At 40.5% G+C, this 22,929-nt stretch overlaps 1 protein-coding gene across 4 annotated transcripts in view; it reads right to left on the bottom strand.

Annotated features, from left to right (window-relative positions):
- TNS2 (tensin 2) overlaps positions 1-22,929 on the bottom strand; it is a 1,145,004-nt gene that overhangs the window by 29,537 nt on the left and 1,092,538 nt on the right. For all 4 annotated transcript variants that reach the window (XM_044083852.1, XM_044083850.1, XM_044083851.1 and 1 more), the window contains 2 exons: positions 12,498-12,566; positions 3,088-3,117 (listed from right to left, as the gene is read on the bottom strand). In XM_044083852.1, coding sequence (XP_043939787.1) covers positions 3,088-3,117; positions 12,498-12,566 — 99 coding nt within the window. The remainder of the gene's footprint in view (positions 1-3,087; positions 3,118-12,497; positions 12,567-22,929) is intronic.

The following is a 22,929-nucleotide window of genomic DNA, read 5'->3' as shown; positions in this document are numbered from 1 at the left end:
CCTACCCTGTATCAATCTTAATTAACCGGTCAATCGCCGAAGCCTCTATTCCCTCAATCTGGAAAATCTCGTATATCATTCCTCTCCACAAAGGAGGGCCCTCCACTGCCACAACAAACTATAGACCCATAGCCATCCTCTCCCCCCTATCTAAAATTTTGGAACGCTGCATTCACAAGCAACTCATTACCCACCTCACACAAAACAACCTCCTGTCCAACACCCAACACGGCTTCCGCCCCCATCATAGGACAACCACGGCTCTCCTCTCCTTTGTTGATTCAATTAACCTCAACCGGAATAATAAACTAATCTCCTCTGCGCTTTTTCTAGACCTATCGAAAGCCTTCGATATGGTCAACCACAATCAGCTGCTCCATACATTGGAAACTTTTAATCTTAGCAAAACTACCATAAATTGGTTTAACGCATACCTCACCGGCAGAAAACAGGCGGTACAGTGGCAAAACAGGATTTCAGACCTACTCCCCACGAACATCGGTGTTCCCCAAGGATCTATTCTCGGTCCCCTTCTTTTCTCCCTCTTTATTAATGGTCTACACTCTATCCTCCCTAGAGCCACCTGCATTCAATATGCGGATGACTCCACTCTTATCTGCTCAGACGACTCTCTCACCAAACTCCAAGTCACAACCCAAAACTGCTTTTCTATTGTCGAAAAATGGTTCTCAGATCTAAAACTCCTACTTAATCCAACCAAAACCAAATTGCTTCTATTCTACCCCTCCCCAGCGACTTCTTATGGCACGGAACCTCCCCATACCCCCACCTCAACCTTCGCTGTGTCCTCTAATAATGGTACCAAAATTTATCCTGTCACCCACACTAAACTACTTGGAGTGACAATTGACCACAAACTGAGATTTGACATCCATGTAAACCAGGCCATTAAATCACTTAACAAGAAACTTGGGTCCATGTATAAAATAAAGAAATTCTTAACCCCCCACACCAAACTAACCATTGCCCGTACCCACCTCCTACCCACACTCCTCTATGCCTCCCCAATATTCTCCTTCCTTCACAAGAAAGAGCTTAATAAACTATCCACTACCTATAACCACATAGCCAGATTCATTACCGGACTGCCCTACCGCACCCATCACTGCCTAAATCTAAAAACACTGGGATGGCTAGAATTGCCCAACATCCTCAAACTCAACCAACTTACAGAGGCATTCAAAATTATAAAACATCCTGAAAAAACTCCCTCACTGAACAATATACTTACCCCCTACTCCAATCTAACATCCCTAAGGTCATCCAAAAGTATTCAAGTATTAACCATTAAATCTACTAACTCGGGTGGTGAAGCACTGTACGCCAATTCCATTGGCAAAACCTGGAATGCTCTCCCAAACAACCTTAGACTTATACCCACTCTCCACCAATTCAAAATTCAACTTCGAACTCTATTAAAATCTCAATGGCTATGTCCATGCTCTAATCCAGACTAATAGCTCAGGCTCCCAGCTCAACCTGGCCTACCTAGGCCTCCACCCAGCCCTTAACTTAAGGGTCCACTATGAAGCCCTAATTATCCATCTTTACTAACTAATATCACTAATTGAAATTTTTTATACTATTACCTACTGTTATATTTTTGTATTTTAATGTTACCTGTCTCAATTTCCTAACTTATGTCACTATATTTGTTTATGTACCTCTGTTCTTTGGAGCTTTTCTCCCCGGGTCTCCACTGAAAATGGACATGTATCCAGTTGGACCAACCCGGTCAACAAATGTAAAATAAAATAAATAAATAATAAAAATTATGTCACCCTTGAAAGAAATCATACCTGAAGTCAGCAAAGGGAGCCAAAAAATGAAAATAAATAGGAACCAAATTAGATGAGAGATTAAGGCGAGGTATTCCTTGGATACCTCTCAACTGTCTTGAATTTCCATATTACCTCATATTTTGAATTTCCATATTACCTCATATTTTGTGGCCTTTCCTCATAAAATGTGTTTTCTGTCACATTATTGAGGTTAAAGTCACTAAATAATGACAGGCATTCAAGTTTCAGATTTTATAACTTTCACCAAATGCATAGTAACACCCAATGATTTATTATTTCTAACAACTAAGTTTATAGGAGGGATATTTAAAATCTGTTCCTGATTTCGATCTTTGTTCCACATTATTTTTGGCTTTGTCCTGAACTATTGGGCTAAGAAGATGAGAGGTATGCTCACTGGAGAAGAAAATACTATTCCTCAAAGAGGTAACCCTTTACCACTAGATGGAAATTATAGTAAGGAACTCGTGCTGTTACCACAATGTAGAACAGAAAAACAATGCAGAGTGTATTCTGAGCACAAGTGCCCATTTGCAATCTCATTGTCTTTTGCTCTGAGCTAAATAGTGGGTTGTATTACAAGAAGCTAACTATAGAAGATTTTAAAACTGGAACAGTTTACACATTTCATTTTAAGACAAAGGAAACCATTTAAGTTGTTACTACTTTATGAAGACATCAGGAGATAAATATGATTATTTACTTTTGTGCAACATTTAATAAATTGGTAAATCCCGGACAAATGCTGCTAAATGTGGCACATTAAATATGGATATCATTTCTAATTAAAGATACAGGATCAACTCGGAGATTACGTGAGTAAGAAGTATTCATTACGCTCGAAATGTTGGTGATACTCAAAGCCTTGTCTAAATGCATGAAGTTTATTCATCAATCACTACTGCAGCTAAGATCAAGACCAGTATGTGGCATAAATCTAAAATGAGACTAAAGCCTCATCTTAATATCAAACTCTGCCAAAGACATGGATGTAATGTGTCTCCTTATAGTTTCAGTGCAGCCAAAAATGTACCTTCATTATTAGAACGGGGTGTGTTCCCAAAGTCACTCTTTAATACCAGCTGGTTAAAGGCTGATGAATAGAATTCCTAGCATACCTTCATGTCTGTTTTCATCTGCACATAACTGTCTTTACTCCAAAGTACACATATTCCATTAAAGAAGTTGCTTATAAAACTCCAGGATTTGGAAACTGTTGTACAGCAACAAAGATCACATTTTAATGAAGCAGAAATTCACTTACTTTGATGTAGTCCCGTCAGGATTTGCCCATCTGAAAATATTGAGTAAATATTACTTAAGACATTGAATCAAAGTCTTTACTGTACCAATCAATCTTATGTCAAGTGAAATGCACAACAATATACATTTGAAACAAAAGTTTATATAATAAGAATTAAAACGCTATGATTAATATAACCACATTTGTTACCAAATGTAAATAACATTCAGCTGAAAACTAGATTTATATCCAATTGAAACTTGACCTCAAAGTCCCCAGACCTCACAAAATATCACATACGCATTACTCAAGTGCAAACAGGTTTTCTGTGTAACCCTTATGATCTGTAATATGCACCTTGCTGGGTTCATCTGACTTCAGCTTATAACTGCAACTTTTGGGCATTGGGGTACAGGGAATTTTGCACCCTGCGGAAATACATACCAAAAGGGGCATTGTACTCAGTTATTGGCCTTATGAGGGAAGAGCACAGAGAGGTTATAACTTGTTTTTCCTGGATGCAATACCCTTACTTATAAGGTGAGCAATACTGTGGAGACATGGTGATCAAAGGGAAGGTTACTGTCAGCCTGTGTGCCCAGGTCTGTCATCACTGAGTGAGTATTGGGGGTGTTATTTATGTGGTAGTTAGCAGGAACATCACACTTATCGAAAGGGATGATGCCACTTTTTATTGCACTGAGTTTAAGGCCATGACTTTGGCACCAGTCATTTGTTTGTGTAAGGCCGTCTTGTAGGATGTTGATATCATTTGGAGATTCTATGACCGCACAGACCTTTAGTTTTAGACTGTACTTTGGAGAAATAGATTCCAAACAGCAGAGGTCCCAGGACTGATCCCTCTGGAACACCACTGGTTACAGGTCTGCTGTTGGAGATGGTTCCCCTATTTTGACTATATGGGTTCTATCAGTGAGCCAGTTAGCGACCCACCTAATGAGTATAATGCCTGTGTATAAACAAGCTTACTACGGAGACCTTCTTCTTCGTCTTTCGGTTTTTCCTGGTTAAGGGTCGTCACAGCAGAATACCTCTCCGCTCATAATTGGCAGTGGAGTTTTATGGTGTCAAGTTGCCAGCCTGGCACCCAACCTTCTACAGAAGGCACACACATGCACGCACTCACGCCTAGGGCCAATTTAGAGTGTACAATCCACCTAAAGCATTTCTTTGGGATGTGGGAGGAAACTGGAGCACCCGGCGGAAACTCACGCGACCACAGGGAGGACATGCAGACTCCACACAAAAGGCACCCCAGCTGAGGATCGAACCAGAGAACCTCTTGCTGTGAGGCGGCAACGCTAACCGCTGCACCACTGCGGCCGCCCAGGCTTACTATGGAGACCAATTTCTCCAAAACACCTGTTCTCAGTGTAAGTGGTCACTAACACTGACAGCTTGTCTAGTGGAATCAGGGACACTGTGTGTATAAGAGTGTAACTCAAAAAGAATACACATTTAGAAGAAAGTTTCAAGTGGGTGTAAAAAAACTGACAGAATGCACAAATGAGTGAATGCTCTTTTGTGTGAAAAACATATGGCTGAATTTAGTTTTATACAGTATAGGTAAGCAGGGGTGTGCAAGAAAATTAATGTTTCAATGAAAAAGTGGTGGTTTTGAAGATGTGCAAGACTGTGCTATAGCAGTTGTGAATACGCAAGTGTTTGAGGTTTAGGGTTAGAGAAAGGGTTAGTTATGAGGATAGATTCAGTGTTGTGCAGGTTTTGTGATGTATATGTTCTGTGTACTGCTGTCTTATGTAGTGGTACTGTTAGAGAAATGTTTTTAGCAATGCAGTGTTTAGGGTTATGGTTACAGTAGGGTTAGCTTACATAAATAAGTAAGAGGATACAGAGGGGTGAAAAGTGAGAGAGAGAATATTCACAGACGTACAAATTAGAAAAAATGTGTGTGTGTGTGCGTCTGTTTGTGCACACACAAAACACACACAGCTATCACGTCTTCTGACAACCTAGACAGTTCATATGCTGACACTCCTTTAACCCAAAGTCCCATACCAAAAAATAAAATCTTCTAAAGTTAAGGACAAAAAAAAAAAAACAACGGGTGATTTGTAAGTTGCAGGTGCAATACCGGCATTCCATTTTTCACTGTAGAAGCCATTTAGTACCTTACACTTTTAGTAACTGTGCCAGCATACTGTCCTCACTACAGAGCTACGGAATGCATTTATTTACAAAATCGTGACATCACCTGCATCTTCTTAAACAAAATGGTGGTACTGCAACTGCTGATAACAGCCACAAACAGCTTGTACCGGGGACACTCAACCTCTGCTCCACTCTAGTTACAATTGTGCATATAAACACACGTTTATAAATACATAAATGTGGCTAAATTCAGTCTTGACTCATCTTGTGCTTTTCTTTACTCAAGGAAATAGAATTGTGAACATTTTACTTAGATTATCTTCTATAAAATGTTACTGCTGGGCAACTAATCAGAACAAGTTCCATTTCATTTTAAACAGAGTACTCCCTCCAAATCTCTTAAAAATGTAAAGATTGGCTACCCTACAATTATCTGTGTCTATTACTCCTTCAGTTTGGTAAACAAGCAGTTTGTTCAGACAGATGTACATAGGCTAGCTGCCCTTGTGGACCGTTTTAAGTTTAGCCATTTTCCCTCAGTAAGAATCAAACCCTGTAACTCTTGTTTGTGAGGTAAACACCTTAACTATTATGCCAACCGCTAACTTTTTTGGCATCAAAAAGTAGCCAATATACTAGAACATATCAAAAAAAGAACACAAAACCAGAGAAATTAACTTCTGTCCTGGTGCCTATGGCTTTTGCTTTGTAATGACTTCCAGGTAACAGTTGAACTGCAAGAGCCACAGACACCAGAGCAATTTAATTTCTATGGTCTTGCATTTTGTTGTGTTATAGTGATATGTAATAATGCCTGACATAATATGGACTCAAGAGTAGGTTTTAGGCTGTTGTAAAATTCTCCATTGAGTAATTGAGTATGTGGTACATTTTACATCCCTCGTACTACAAGCAACACTAGTGTGTGCAAACATAACATGATTTCTAAGAATATCACTTTCCTATTTTTTTTTTTTTTGACAGGACTATATAAGCCTACCAGCCAAGTGTACAAATACTGCAACTGATCATTAGTACATTAGCCTGAGTTCTCTCTAATTTACAGTTCAGCTTCTATGAGTCTATAATAAACCTGTGTAACTCACTACTTACTGCACCTGTGCATATACCACCACCCTTCCAGCCCCAGAACGTTCATGCCAGTTTATAAAAAAAAAGTTTCTTTATACAAAATTCTAAGCATTAAAAATTGAAATATTTTCTGACCTCTTGGTTCAAAGTGCTCAGATTACTATAGAAATGATGGGGCTACATGCTGTACAGGTGAAGACCTGCACAACACAGTAGAAAAACAAACTAAATAATTCTTTGTGAAGCAGTTATGGCATAAGTATATGGTATGTCAGTTGTTTCTGGAAGTTTACCCAATCTGTGTGGAAAAACTGCTGGATAAAAAGCCTAACTAGTTCTATTAAGTTTGATTTGACTTTTAAGAGCATTTAGAATGAAAAATATGTTGCTCATTTCACAACCCATAACACTTGTGTTAAGCAACAGTTCTAAATAGTGTTTTGTGTGTGTTTGTGTGTGTGTTGGGGTGGGGGGGTGGGACATGTGTCTGCCATTTTGTGCCTGCAGTTAGACTCCTGGATGAATCAGCTCAGCTAAACCATAGTGTGTTATAAAAAGAAACCCACATTCATAGCCAAACTACAGTGTAATACCACTATTATTTAGATCAGAAACGTCATAGCAAGTATGTTTAGCCTGATGAAAGCCCAGTCCTTCTGCCCAGAGAATATAGTACCACCCACCAACACAGCCTGCAAGGTGTTTGTAACATGCCACATGCTACATAGCATGGTTACTAGGAAGCATGCAGACCATCCTTCTGTCCTGTGAACCTCCAAACCTTCTACATCTGATGTTACAACCAGCAAACCAAAATCAGCCAGCAACAACAGTGAGGCCAACAGACAGACTGCACACCCTCACACAGCAATGGACACATTACACAGCAGTGGAAAGAAAGGGCTTCATCTAGTCTGGGTCTATGGACCTTGGTGAGCACAGAGTGACACTACAGTGTCACACAAGGCAAACCTGATGCATACAGTATTACTAAAGTATGTTCTGGGAAATGCATGGTCCAGTCACACTGTATCTCAGAAATGTCCAAACTCACTGTATTGGAGTGAGGGAGGGTGGTAGTGGATCACAGTGGTCTTCACTTGCACAGGTGTTAAGGGGCACAATGACATGTGGCTAGCATCACAACCTGGGTGGGTGTTTATGTCACTCATGGAGGGAGATGAAGGGTTCTGTGGCAATGGGTACTTTGTATTATAGGCATTGTCCACTGGTGACAGGGATGGAGTGTCACTACAGGACCATGACTGGGAAGAGGTATATATATATATATATATATATATATATAGATATAGATATATATATCCCACTGGAAAGGTGTTCGGCTCCTGGTGGATGAAAGGCAGGGTTTGCAGCCCCCAATGTAGAGTGGTGGAGGGGGATAGTTTCCAGTTTGCAGGTGCAAACTGCCCACACAGTGTTGGCCTTCAGATATGCCCACCACACCTCTCAACTGCACAGATTTTCAAAAAATTTCCAGATTTTGCCTAATATTTTTGGTCTGCTGCTCATAAAATTTTGGTTTTCTGGCAAATCATTGAGAATTGAAGTAAAAAAATGATGACAGGTATTTGAGTTTCAGACTTCTTGCCCTTTAGAAAATGCATGCTAATGCAACACCTGTTGTTTATTAACTTTTTTATGTTTGTAAGAACAATATTAAAAAATTGTCCCTATCTTTGGGCCTTTGTACCCCCCCCCCCCCCCCAGTTACGGATGGCCTTGTCCAGATTTCTTGTTCTAAGAGGCTGACAGATAGGATACCCACCCATTATATGTATGTATGTGCAACTGACCCTGCCAACCCTACTGCACATGGCAGTAATGTGTGGCACTTGCTATCTTCCATGTTATGGTGGTTATGGCAGTAAAGTATGTGTGTCACTTGTCTTTGAACTTCATGATCTCACACCAAGACAGAGATGGTACTAGATGGCATCCTTATAGGCACAAAACATTGAGAGCCAGCAGACTGTAGCATAAGCAATTTATTGCAACTACTAGCTCAAAAACATAATAAAAGAGAGACAAAACAGACCAGTTTCAGCTGTAAAAATTACAAAGCCTTCTTCAGTGCAGTAAAGACATATACACTTGTTCTCCTTTGTATAGGCAACCACTAGATGAGGCTCCCAATTAGTAAATTAATTAGCCATACCAATTAAAAATATTCATTAAGCCCTGGTGAAAACAAACCCCCCCAGTTTAATAATCCATTTCTTCTCTTTATTATTTAGAATCTGACGCCAACCTGTTTTATTTGTTCTCTGTCCAATAATTCTGTCTAAAACAGTAAAGTTAAAGGATGCATTCCTATGTGCCTCAGTGTGCTTGTATAAAGCACTGGTGAGCTTCTTGTGTCTGATATCACTTAAATGTTCAGAAATTCTGATTACAGAGGCACCACACACCACACCAGACATTTTGGTTTGGGTAGCAGTAAATTATGCATATTAGGGACTGGCTGTGACGTGATGGCACCACAAAACTTTACCAGGCTGCAGTAGATTCAGTGTACTCATCTGCTGCTGTAGCCATGAGGGGGGAGCAGTGCTGGTGCTCTCAATCATGGGGGAGCCCTCTCAAGGTGGATGGTGAGCACTCATCCTATATAACTTCTGCTCAAGTGTTGGTGAAGATGTGAGGGTATAGCCTCACCTTAAACAATGTGGGTAGAAGGCCATCCAGGGTGGTGACAGACTGTGCCTATATGTCATCTGACTAACTCTCAGTCTGCATCACTGTCAGACACTGCATAGGTGCTGACATCAACCTGTTATCCTGATCCAGCCTGAATAAGTATCACCATAGGAGTAGTCCTGGCTGTAAATATATACTATAAGACAAAGCGGAATGAATCTGAATATCCAAGCTTCATCGCGGGACTGGTGTTGTGCATGTAAACAGTGGTGGAAATGTTGCAGCTATAGAACAGACACGCATCTCTGTTGCCACTCCTGTGTGCCCATGGATCCTGACTGCAGACATCATGACATGGTAAATATATGCAGTGACATCTGTAGCCTGCATATACCCTTTATGTACAGAGCTTCTATATTCAGATTCATTAAAGTTATTAACCTGGTGCAGCTCCCTCTGAGACACATGATGGATGGTCACTCCTGAAGGCTGTGCCTACTCCTCCATGTACGACACCTGTGCCTTCGGGTCTATATTAAAATCACGAAACCTCACTTATGCGAATACGGAAACATCGACACACATATAGCGAACTGCAAAAACACTGAACGTCCTGAAGCGCGAAATTCGAAATGTCGAATCGTCAGAGTTGGCCAACCCCACCACCTGCTATGTACTACCTACCCAAACAAAATAAATAATCCACACTTCCCCATATCTACACTTCACCCATATATCCCATATCCTAATCAAACATTCACTACACACAAATGTATCTAACTATAAACAAACAACACCCAACTACAGGAAAATTATAAATTACATATACATACAGCTGTACAACTATATTACTATACATACACTTAACATAACCCTACTTCTAACCCTAAAGTAAAGGTTGCATGTATTACTATGTATGCAGTTATCTTAACCCGCACCCTAACCCTACGATCTGTAACTATTGCACACTTACGTTAGGGAGCTATACCGGATAACGGCCAACTATGATGATTCGACATTTTGAATTTCGCGCTTTAGGACGGTGTTTTCGTGGTTTGCTATATATGTGTCGACATTTCCGTATTAGCGTGAGGTTTCACTATTTTAATATAGACCCGTGCCTTCATCATTTCCATGAGGACATTAGGAAATCATCATCAGTTACAATTAATGTAGAGATGTACCCCCTCCAGGGGCTGACATCTCTGTTGTTCTGCATGTCTTCTTGCAGGCCCACTTGATCATGTTGGTGACATCCTTTGTCATTGTTTAGCAATGTGATTCTGACAAAAACAGCACTAATGTTGTGTACCAATGCTTCCCAGATATGGTCCTGTACAGGCTGTGAGCACTTGTCTGCTCAACAAGCAGTGCCCATGGATCCTGACTGCAGAAATCATGACATGAAGTTATCCAGCATCTACCATCTATATTCTCTTAACATGATGATATTTATGAAAACAAGACACATAGTTGCAGCCGAGTAACTGCTGGGGACATTATGGTACAATTTGCACACAGTGGATTGCCATAGACATGCTTAAGAATATAGGTTTGTACAGGAGCAGCAATGGAGTAGGTGCCACAGACATGGTATGCCAAAGGACAGTCTGGATCTCCAGTGAAATCTCAGGCCAGTGCTACAGAAAGACATGTGCATGTCCTATAGTTCTGATAGCTGCCACACGGAACCAGAGAGACACACACAAGTGAAAGACAAGTTCCACAGATATCACAGTAGGGGTCATCTTGAGGGTCACAGCTGACAGTGGGCTTCTGCACCATGATGGCGGGGTAACTTACAGGGAGCCTCACTAGAGGTGTCCACACAGTATAGATACAAAGCACAGCTGGTAGGACATACAGGATACCATAGAAATAAGTGGCTCTGAGAAGCTGCCTTCTCAGAGCTACAGTGTAGGTATACAAATAAATATACTTACTAGTACTCTGTTACAAGACAGAAGTTTGCAAGTATAACAAACCTGAGAAATACATCTTAACAAAGCAATGAGGACCACTGTGTACCTCCTCAGGGCTGTGTTTTCTTTCAAGTTTGCTTCTCTGCTGCGAAAGACGGTTGGTGCTGTACTGGTGGTGTTGATGCTCCTCCTCTGGGGCAGAGTTTGGCCTTTAAAATGGCACCACATCCACCATATCACAAAGACATGCATCTGGAGCATTTCTCCCCAGGTCTCCACTGAAAATTGGTTTGTTCCAAGTCAGACTTTCCTGGTAAACAAATCCATCCATCCATCCATCCTCAACCCCTTTTTCCCATTTTTGCACATGGGGTTGGGGTGTCACTTCAGCAGTGGCAGTCATCTGGAGCCAAGGTTTACACCACCAGGTGGCTACCCTGCCACGGTCCCGGTCAACAAATGTTAAATAAAAAAAAAATAAATAAATAAATAAATAAATATTCACAAATGTATAGCAGTCTGTTTGGTGTGTATATATTTGCACTGTTTTGGATTTGGGTGAGTCCACTTACTACTCTTCCTTATTTTTCTTCCGTTTCCTCTCACCCTTCCCACCACAATTCTCTCTCTCTCTCTATATGTATATATATATATATATATATATATATATATATATATATGTGTGTGTGTGTGTGTGTGTGTGTCTATGTGAATATATATATATATATATATATATATATATATATATACACACACACACACAGATTTTAAATATATACACAACACATACATTTTATATATATATATATATATATATATATATATATATATATATATATATATATGTATACACACACACACACACATATATATATGTGTGTGTGTGTGTGTGTGTATGTATTGTGTGTGTGTATGTGTGTGTGCACGCGCATATACAGTGTTTGTATATATATATATATATATATATATATATATAAATATATATATATATATATATATATATATATATATATATAAATATATATCTACAGACATACATATAATGACCACAGTTAAGCTTGGTGAAAGGGCATCAGAACCACCAAACAATGATAAAAGTGTGTCTGGATGCTTAAGGAGAGGTGTAACAGGGTGGGGCATAATATGCAAATTAACTGGATAGAAAGGATGGAATACTACTCGACTCAGACTGAGCTCCCCTACATTTACTCCTGATTTTGTGGCCATGGTGATGCAGCGTTTAGCATTGTCGCCTCACAGCAAGAGGTTCTCCGGTTCGATCCTCGGCTGGGGTGCCTTCTGTGCGGAGTCTGCATGTCCTCCCTGTGGTTGTGTGGGTTTCCTCCGGGTGCTCCAGTTTTCTCCCACAACCCAAAGACATGCTGTAGGTAAATTGGATGCTCTAAATTGGCCATAGGTATGAGTGTGTGCATGTGCCTTCCGTGGAAGGTTGGGTGCCGGGCTGGCAACTCGACACTGTAAAACTCTACTGCCAATCATGAGCAGACAGGTGATCCGCTGTGGCGACCCCTAACCAGAAAAAGCCGAAAGAAGAAGAAGTTCTGTTTTAAGTAGACAATAAAATTGCAAAATATTTCTTCTGAATAAGTACACTTTTTAGCATACCTTCTGTCCTGGGGATCCACACTGCAGAATGTTACATTGTTTACAGGATAATGTCGTCTAAAAAACATTCTGAAAAAGAAAAGAAGTTAGTTTTACTTTTATCTCAATTCCACCAAGCACACAAGGTTTCATAACATTCATGCAGATTAACACATTTGTAGGCAGAAGGCTATCTAAGACGGTCAGTGGAACAGGTTAGGGATGACTGGGATGTGTTTAAGTGGCTGAAAACCACATGATATAAACTGCTAAGCAAAATAATATAAAGCTCTGGCTTCTTTATGCAAATCAGATGCACACAATATCTACACCACATAATACAAAACAAGAAGATGGCCAGAAACAACAAAAGTCAGAGTCGTACTCTGATGGTGATATGTACAAATAGACATAGGGAGAACCATGCTTCAATGTCCTAAGAGGCCATAATAATGTGTGAAAAACAGTCAAAATGTCAAACACCCTATTTTGTCACGGAGTGAAAATGTACCATATCCAGGGTGCATGGTTGAAGTGGTCATTCAACCAAAATAATTCTGTTGCAATGCATGCATCAGTAAAAAATGTATACTCAACATTTGCATTATCAAATTCTTCCGTAAAAAAGAAACATTTTTAATTCACTTGCAAAGTTAATAGAACACATTTTACATCAGCATGCATTTTATGAACAGAAAGCATGATGTTTTAATGTCTGACATTGACTGACTAATCTACAGTGGTTTACCAGAAAAATGAAACTTTTACAAGAGACAGGAAAAAATATGAGGACAAATCAGCAACACTTCAAAAGTATACATACACATCTCAAGAGCCCTACTCCCGTGTTAAAGCCTTAGTAATAAATCAGGACATAACCTCTCTGGATTACTGCCTCAAAGTTCCCAACTTCTTTGCAGAAGAACCTGGGACAAAGATAAACATAATGGGGAATAATGGTGTATTTTAACAGATTATCTTACTTTAAGTAGAAAGTGAATAAAACTATATCATCAATATCTGACATTGATTATAACCTGTAATGGTGTAACAGAAAATTAAAAAAAAAAACTTTTGCAAGGGACAAGATAATAATACGAGTAAAAAATCAGGGATAGTTCAAAACCAAATCTATACACTTCAAACAGTGTCTCTGCCCCCCCCCCCCCATACTACAGCCCGATAGTACTCCAGAACAACTTCTGCAGATAGTAGCTTTCAACTTCTTAGATCACGAATGAAGGACAGAGCCAAACGTTATGGGGACAATTGGCCCAAAATCGGCCATTTTTTGGTATTATAATTCACTAAAAGTTACATTATAATTGACTCAAAGTTATTAGACTTATCACATTTTGCATTGGCACATTTTTTTAACACATCCTTAGTTATTTACAACAAAATTAAAACTTTTAGGAGGGAACGGGGCAGAAATAGGAGGCAAAATCAATGACAGCTTAGAACAGGTATACTTAGCTATACATTTCAGAATCCCCCCCTCCCGATTGCTACAGCTCTACTAACTTACCTATTATATTAGCAGGTTCAGTAGCGGTCTCTTGCAGACAATTCAACCAATTCCAGATGCTCCAGCCAGAAAATAAAAAAATATAAACAATCTACACTAAAAGCAGCCCTGCAAAGACTAATCAACCTTGCTCCAAATCCAAGTTGCATATTCCAGCAGGCCACAGCAATATATCCAGTGCATATAAACTGCAGCAGCCACCAGAACAAATGAGAGACAGTTTTTAATTATTGCCACTCTTTGCTGTAATGCCTCCAAATGCAAAATCCATGTCAAGGACTTGCTGTGCTCCTTCCTTTCCTTTTCAAAAGCAAAATAAAGAATAAAAGTGTTTTATGATCTCATTTTTTTTAAAGTACCACAGTGGTGTGAAAATTAGAGTCGCTACTGGTCATTTTGCATCTGGAAGATGATCTCGGATTGGCTTCACACACTCTATAATGATTTTCTGTATCTACAAATACAGTGTCATATGAGAATGGAATGCGGAGTCATCACCTTATGATACAGAACAGAGGAACACTGGTTGTGTTCTATTCCAAATGCGGAGTGTTCCTTACAGTGTTGTGCATTTGGATGGTAAGGACAGAACATTCTAGACAGAAAGTCTGAGTCAACACAGCCCTGCAAACATAGCTGGTTTTCACTGAAGCCCATTCTATCAGTAAATAACTATTTCTGATGTAATTCAGGCCAAGTTAATGAAACCTTGTATTATTGTGGTGCAAGTATAACATTATGTAAAGAAGACTGACATTATAAGAGAGGTTACGATAGAAGTCCTTTCAAATAAAAGCTAATGGTCACAACATGGCAGAATCATGTGGTGCACCATTTCTGCATACCTAGTCTAACTGAGCAGATTAGGATTACTTTTGAGTATCCCTATATTTCTGTAGTAAGCATACTGCCAGTAGACAAACAGCAGCTAGAAGACAACGACAAATGATGATGAGATAGGAAGGCTGCCGAGTATTTGGCTTGACAGGACAGACTGCACTACCCACCAACTGGCATCTGCCGACTGTGCACCTGGGGCGAATGCTACCTCTGCCCCAATCTAGCTACAGTACTGATCTCCAGACACTCTCTTAGTGGTGACAGGCAACATCACTGTGATGTGGTACATAAACAAATGGAGTGAACAACAGCACACCCCCTTTGTAGGCTGGTCATGATTGCCTGGTTAATAGAAATTCAGCACTACTTATTTCTTCAGACAACCTACATTTCTTCAGAGCAGAACACAGTAGCAGATTCAAGAGAGACCCTTACATGCGGATGCTACACCAGGACGTCTTCCTGCACAAAGTCTACCAGAAGGCAATCACCAAATGGATTGGTTGCTTCCAATATGATCCGACAATTGAAACAATTATATTCCAGCACACCTTGCAGAGAGGCCTGGAAGACAGTTTTTCAGTACTCTAGATGGGAATTTTTTTATATTTTACCCGTTTCCTTCCATTTCAAAAGGCCTTCAAAAGATCCAGAAGGACTTACCAAAGATGTTACTGGTGACTCCCTTTTGGATCAGACAGTAATGGTTCTCCCCCCCCCTCTGGCCTCTGGCCAGGGACAACTAATGGAGACTTCCTCACACAATGGACTTACTCCCAGAGGATGGATCAGGTAGGATGCCGGCAATAAAGGCTATACGCAGCTTCCCTTAAAAACAGTTTAATGAGTTCAAGATGTCATAAAAATTCAAAGATAAAAACCACTTCAAACAACGTTAAGCGCTTTCATCCGCCATCCGGCAGACTTCATCAGAACAATATGCTTTGGCTGCTGCTCCCTTTTTAACTCAAAATAGTTTCCAAACAGGTAGAGTTTGTGTCCTCACATACACACCTTATGTTGATAATATAAAGGAGATTTTAACAAGGCATTGGGACATAGTTACTGTTTCAAAGGCAGACACGGACAAAATAGGATCGTACCCGAAAATAGTATATAAGACTGCCCCTAATATAAAGAAATTACTTGAAAGGGCAGGGTACGAAGAGGTTCGTAAAGAGCTAGTATATAATCCCACTAAGAAATGTGGGAGATGTAAGCAGTGTCATTATATTAACACCCAGTCTTATACCAAACTGGAAAACATGAATGGGACAAAGATTAACAGTTTGAATGGAAATTGTCATACAAAACAGGTGGTTTATTTAGCAAAATGTATAGAATGCCCTGCATTCTATATAGGAAAAACTGAAAGACAACTGAGACAACGAATTCTGAACATTATTATAAGATTAAATGCAAAGATATGAATAATGCATTATATAAACACATCAGTGAAGCAGGAGAACACCATCTGTTTCATTTTACAATTATAGACAAAGAGTACATTAACCCATTGGGAGGGGACTGGAAGACCAGACTTGCATGTAGAGAGAGCAATTGGCAAATTCTTACTGATGCCACAACGAAACCTGGCCTCAATGATTATGTTAGCATAAAGCCTTTTTTATTAATGAGATAACAACCAGTATTATATCTATCAGTGGTTTTGCACTAGTTTAGTACATATGTCATATATGGGGACATTGAATTTTATTATATTATATTTTATCAAATCTATACCCTATGAGTTTTTAAGTAATAATAATAATAAATAATTTTCTAATGTATATAATAATAGAATTTTAATTATTTATTATCATATTGTAATTATTTATTTATTTATTATTACTATGTATGTATAAATATATGCACTATGAATTAGCATCATATGGATTATTATATTGCAATAGGTGACATTTAGTATAGTGAGAATTAGGTATATAAAATGCATAATGCTCATGGAGTCAGAAGTGAATATCTATGGATATGAACATGATATTGTATATTAATCCATTAGTTAATATATGTATAACTTTTAGTCAATTATTGTATAATATATAATATTTTTATAGAGTTATCAACTTCCTGGGTTAACATAAAGTTCCTTTTATAATATTAGGTTTTAATAACCAACACAAAGTATAGGATAGTAGCCATTACATTGTTTGCAAGTGTCTGTATTTTTAAATCTTAATAGCCAATGATTTGTCATGAAGTTTTGGCGCCGATTTTGAGTTAAAAAGGGAGCAGCAGCCAAAGCATATTGTTCTGATGAAGTCTGCCGGATGGCGGATGAAAGCGCTTAACGTTGTTTGAAGTGGTTTTTATCTTTGAATTTTTATGACATCTTGAACTCATTAAACTGTTTTTAAGGGAAGCTGCGTATAGCCTTTATTGCCGGCATCCTACCTGATCGAGTGTTGTTCCATCAAGTGGATTGCGCTACATATATTTCCTTACTCCCAGAGGACAATGAATTTCTAATCATCCCAATATTAAAAATGTAAATCTAGCAGATAGACGATAGGTTTTTGATCCTTTTATGTACCATTTTTCTGAAGACTTGCAACAGGTACTGCAGGATTCAAGAAAACCTAAGATGTTCTTCATGTTTCACTGTTGCAGTCATTACATTTGGGTTATCTGCTTGAAGGTAGCCCTCATTCGGCCTGATTAACAAAGTCTTGGGTCCTGCGTCGGTTGCTGTCCCTTCTTTCATGACGTCTGGTCGTCAGGGGTATAAAACATGCAGCAGTTGCCATTACATCAGTCTTTCTTGCCATGCAGTGCCCAAAGCAGAAGCAGTTCGCAAGTGCCGGTCGGCAGACTCCTGAAATTTTTGTTTTCGAGTTTCAGAACCAAAGTCTTCAACTAAAGCTAAGTACCCCGTTGGCGAAACTTTTTCTTGCTCCTTACTGATGTCAGTAAACGTTAATAATTGCATTACTTGTGGAAAGCAAATACCTCACAAAGATTTTCATCCGTACTGTATTCCTTGCCTAGTCCCTGACCATGACGTACCTTGCTGTCGGTTTTGTGCTTTATTTAATAAGCACACTATCCATAGTCGGTATATTTTCACCTCTAAATATTTCGGTTCTCAGTTTAATTATCCTGAAATGTTGTCGATTAGCCATCCGACTACCGGGATTCTGAATAAAACGCAAAGATAAAGACAGAGACAGGCCGCTTAGGTCCAAAGCTGCCGACGCTTCTCCTAAGCCAGTCGCCAGTTCACCGGTACTCAGTGAGGCGCTTTTGCAGCCCATGATACCCACTACTTCTGATTCGCAGGCCTCTACTGAGACCCATTGAGAGTCCAGTATGCCGCGAGATGCTTCAACTGTGGAACCTGCGGATGTCTCTACCTTGGATGGGTCCGGAACCACTGTGCAGGCACCAGCTTCTGAGGGTATATTCAGGTCTATGGACTTGCATATTAAACCGACGCCTCCTTCTTCATTTAGGCCTAAATCTCGAACCATGCCTATAAAACCGATGACCAGGCAGCATGCTCAGGCATCTATGCCTAAAAAAACAAATGATAAGAATGGCTGAAGATCTTATAACTCAAATCAGGGGAAGCCAACCTCCCCTTCTAAGAGACCTAGGACTGAAGTTGTTTATGAATCTTCTGACCAGGATTCTGATTTTTCTAATTCTTCTGATGATCTGGATTTGCCCATATCTACTTATGAGGATTCTGATGCGGAGGACTCTATTCCCGCTGCTTCCCCTCCAGAGGAATTTTCTTTTGGTGAAACCTTACATACTCTAAGGGAGCATTTCCACTGGGAAAGCCAGGGTTTTTCTGATTCAAAAAAGAGGCTTAGGGATTTCTTAGTCCTACCTCAGCATAGACCTTTAGCTATACCTCCTGTACTAGACATTGTGGATGATGCCTTTTCAGAATCTAGTTTGGCCCCTGATTCTTTGCCTTCTGCTCCCAGAAAACCTGACAGATATTACAGGGTTCCTGATTCACACAAGTTCCTTTTTAAAAATCCTATTGTGGATCCAGACACTATTTCACAGGGACCCAAGGGCATTAAGGCTTCTACTGCTAAAAATCCTACCCCTTCTGATAGAGACTCCAGGGCTCTGGATAGATGGGGTAAGAAGGTTTACACTTCTGCAACCTTGGCTATTAGGGCTTTAAACTGCCAGTTTCATATGTTAAATTATCAACAACATGTTATTGGATTGCCTAAACAGAAAATTATGTTGATTCCTGACTGTGCTGAAAATAAAGAATTACAGGATTTAATGCATTTTGCTGAACAGGTTGGAAAACATACTTTGCAATGTGGATTTGATTCATTAGAGGCCTCTTGCAGGGCTGCTGTTACTGGGTCTGTGCTCAGAAGGCATGCTTGGCTTAAGGAGCAATCTCTGCCTGATCATGTTAAAGCTAAACTGTTAGATGCTCCCTTAAATCAGGACCACCTGTTTGGCAACAAAGCCGAGGAAGTTCTTAAAAGATGGAAGATAAAGCTAAATCTATGCAAACTGTTAAAGATTTTCTTACAGGTTCAGCCTCCTAGATTTAGTAGGCACTGGCCCTCTAAGAATTGATCCTTTCCAGCCCCTTCCAGGTCTTCTCAAGCCAAACCCAGACACAGCAGAAACCCCAGGTTTCAGTTCCAGGGGACACAGAAGACTAAGCAGTGGGGGGTTCCGCATCCAAATCTGGGAGTAGTAAGACTTCCCCCTATGGAAAACTGTCTCAATGACTTGCTTTTAAAACTTCCAAGCACTTCCTAACTGAATGCTCTTTTAGGGGGAAAGATTGGTCTGCAGGCCAAAAACTGGGAACTCATTACCCAGGACAAATGGGTTTTAAATATAGTGTCCCAAGGATACAGATTTCACTTCCACCCGTTACCAACACCAAGCGGGTGGCCAGATCTACCCCCAAATCAGTGGGCAGATGCCCAAAATCAAGTACTCTCTCTCTTAAGCACGGGGGCTATTCAGCTGGTGCCAGAAGAGGAAAAGGGACATGGTTTCTATTCGAGTCTTTTCCTGGTACCCAGAAAAGGCAATACATGGCGTCCTATCCTGGACCTTTCTACTCTAAACACCTTTCTGGTGATTCCAAAATTCAAAATGCTGACTCTTCACCAGCTGCTTCCTATGCTAAGCAAGGATGCATGGTTGGCAACACTGGACTTAAAAGAAGCATACCTGCACATCCCTATCAGGGAGTCTTGCAGCTACATGCACTATCAGTTCTCTGCACTGCCCTTTGGCTTATCTACTGCACCCAGGGTATTCACAAAGTGCCTAGCTCCAGTCATTGCATTTTGCAGGCAAAGAAATATTCAAATATACCCATACCTGGACGACTGTCTAATTCAGGCAGAAAGCCAGGACATACTTTTGAATCATCTGGCATAAAGGGTGCTGACCTGTCTGGGGTACACCATAAACAAAAATAAATCACACCTGGTACCCTGTCAACAAATTATATTCCTGGGAGCAAGCTTGAACACAACTTCCCAGATGACTCTCCTCATGCCAGAGAAACGGATTCATTTGACAACCTACTTCAAACAGGTGGCCACAAAAACCCAGTAATCTGCAAGGCAAATACTGCAAGCCTTGGGGTTCATGGCCTCCTGGATTCTTCTAATTCCATATGCAAGGCTGCATATGAGGAAACTACAATGGTATCTCAAAAGCTTATGGTATCAACATTCACAGGATCTAGAAGCAATGATTCCTATCATACCTTGCCTACGCCTTGAGTTCCTTTGGTGGGCAGAGGACTGTCACCAAAACAGGGGACTACCACTCACACTACCCCCTGCCACCCAAACCTTAACAAAAGATGCATCAGACTATGCATGGGGGGCTCACCTGGCAGGGAAGTGCATTCAGGGCAAATGGAACCCAAGTCAAATGCACCTGCACATAAATCAAAAGGAAATGTTAGCTGTACAGAATGCTCTGATAGCCTTCAAGGACCACATTCTTCCAGGACAACTAATGGTAAAGACCGACAACACCACTGCCATGTGGTACATAAACAAGCAGGGGGGTACACATTCTTACCCCCTCTGCAGACCAGCCATGGCATTGTGGAACACAGCCTTGAGCTACCAAGTGGATCTACAAGCTCAATTCCTGCCAGGAAAACTAAATACACTGGCAGACGAACTACGTAGAAACCTCATGGACCCACACGAGTGGAAACTTGAACCAAGGATTTTCAACATGTTGACAAGCAAATGGGGGAACCCAGATATAGACCTGTTTGCCTCCCCCCAGAACCATCAATTGGACAAATTTTGCACAAGGATTCCCCACAAGCTAGCTTGGAAAGTGGATGCTCTATCCTTCAGCTGGAAAAAACTATCAGTTTATGCCTTTCCTCCTCTGCCTCTGCTCTCCAAGGTACTAATAAAGATCAAACAGGACAAGCCAAGGACGATTTTAATTGAACCAGACTGGCCCCGCCAACACTGGTACCCCCTCTTGTGCAGTGTGTCACGCTTGGCCCCGTGGCACCTGGCTCAGACTCCTTCCCTGTTATCTCAGCAGGTGAACCAGATTCTGCACCCTCAGCTGCAAACCCTGAACCTAGCAGCCTGGCTAATTACCTAATCTCTCCTTTACCATCCATCAGTAAATCAGTGATGGATATCATTTTAGAGGCAAGGAGGCCTAGTACTAGAAAATCTTATGCTGCAAACTGGAAAAGATTTTGTGCCTGGAACCAATCTCAAGGGATGAGCCCAGCAGTGCCCAACTTACCTCAGATTCTATAATATTTGACTGAGATGCTTCATAAGGGCTTGTCCTTTTCCTTCATAAAAATTCATGCCTCAAGCATTTCAGCTCATTATAGCACACAGCCTCCCCTCTTCTCTCACCCACTGCTCAAGCAATTCCTCAGAGGGACCAAAAATTTAAGGCCACCCAGGAGAGCTCCTACTCCAGCCTGGAACCTTAACTTTGTCTTGGAGAAACTCACTCTTCCTCCTTTCGAGCCAGCTGCTACTGCAGATTTAAAATTCCTTTCCTGGAAAACAGCTTTCTTTTTAGCAATCACTTCTGCAAGAAGGGTATCTGAATTACAGGCCCTTATGGCAGTGGAGCCTTTCATCATCTTTCATGCGGACAGGGTGTCCCTCAGAAACAATCCCTCCTTCATGCCAAAGGTGGTATCCGGTGTGGCTCTTAATCAGTCCATGCATTTACTTACCTTCTTTCCTAACCCACAGAACAAAGGGGAACGGATACTGCACTCAGATGTGCACAAACAACTTAGATTCTACTTGGACAGGACTAAACCTCAATGGAAATCTGAACAACTGCTGGTGGCATTTGCTGCAGGGACAGAGGGGAAAGCTATTTCAAAGACAACCATTTCAAAATGGATAGGCCACTGCATTCATTTCTGCTATAAGCACCATGGAAAACCTATCCCACAGGGCATCAGACCCCATTCAACCAGAGTTGCATCTATCTCTACAGCCTTTCTCAGGGGCATCCCTACAAGGGACATCCTAGAAGCTGCTACCTGGAGTTCTGTACATACTTTCACCAAGCATTATCATTTGCCAATTTTCTCTAAAACCAGAGATGGCTTTGCCACTGCAGTCTTGCAGGGCCTTATAGCTGGTCCTAATTCTATTTAAATTCCTCCTCCCAACCTTAGCTTTGGGAATCTACCCACATGTAATGACTGCAACAGTGAAACATGAAGAACATAGTACAGTTGTGTACACTTACCATAAATGTAGATGTTTGAGCGTATTCACTGTTGCAGTCCTGGTTACCCTCCCTCCAGCCCCCTTTCTTCTTTTGGCTATACCTCTACTCTCCCTTACTATGCTCAAAAAGCTTTTTGGTGTATTTGTTTTTTTGTTGGAGTTATATCCTTGTATTTATAGTTTTAAATTGCTTCCCATTAGGGAGACACCTGACATCTGGGGCAAGAAAAACTGATTTAATAGCGTCAGCTGCATGTTTTATACCCCTGACATCATGGAAGAAGGGACAGCAACCGACACAGGACCCAAGACTTTGTTAATCAGGCAGAATGATAACCCAAATGTAATGTCTGCAACAGTG

This window comes from Protopterus annectens, chromosome 9.part0, assembly GCF_019279795.1.
Source record: "Protopterus annectens isolate FY-2018-M chromosome 9.part0, PAN1.0, whole genome shotgun sequence".
NCBI lineage: Eukaryota > Metazoa > Chordata > Ceratodontiformes > Protopteridae > Protopterus > Protopterus annectens.
The sequence above is the reverse complement of the archived record's forward strand: the minus strand, read 5'-3'. Positions and strand labels throughout refer to the sequence as shown.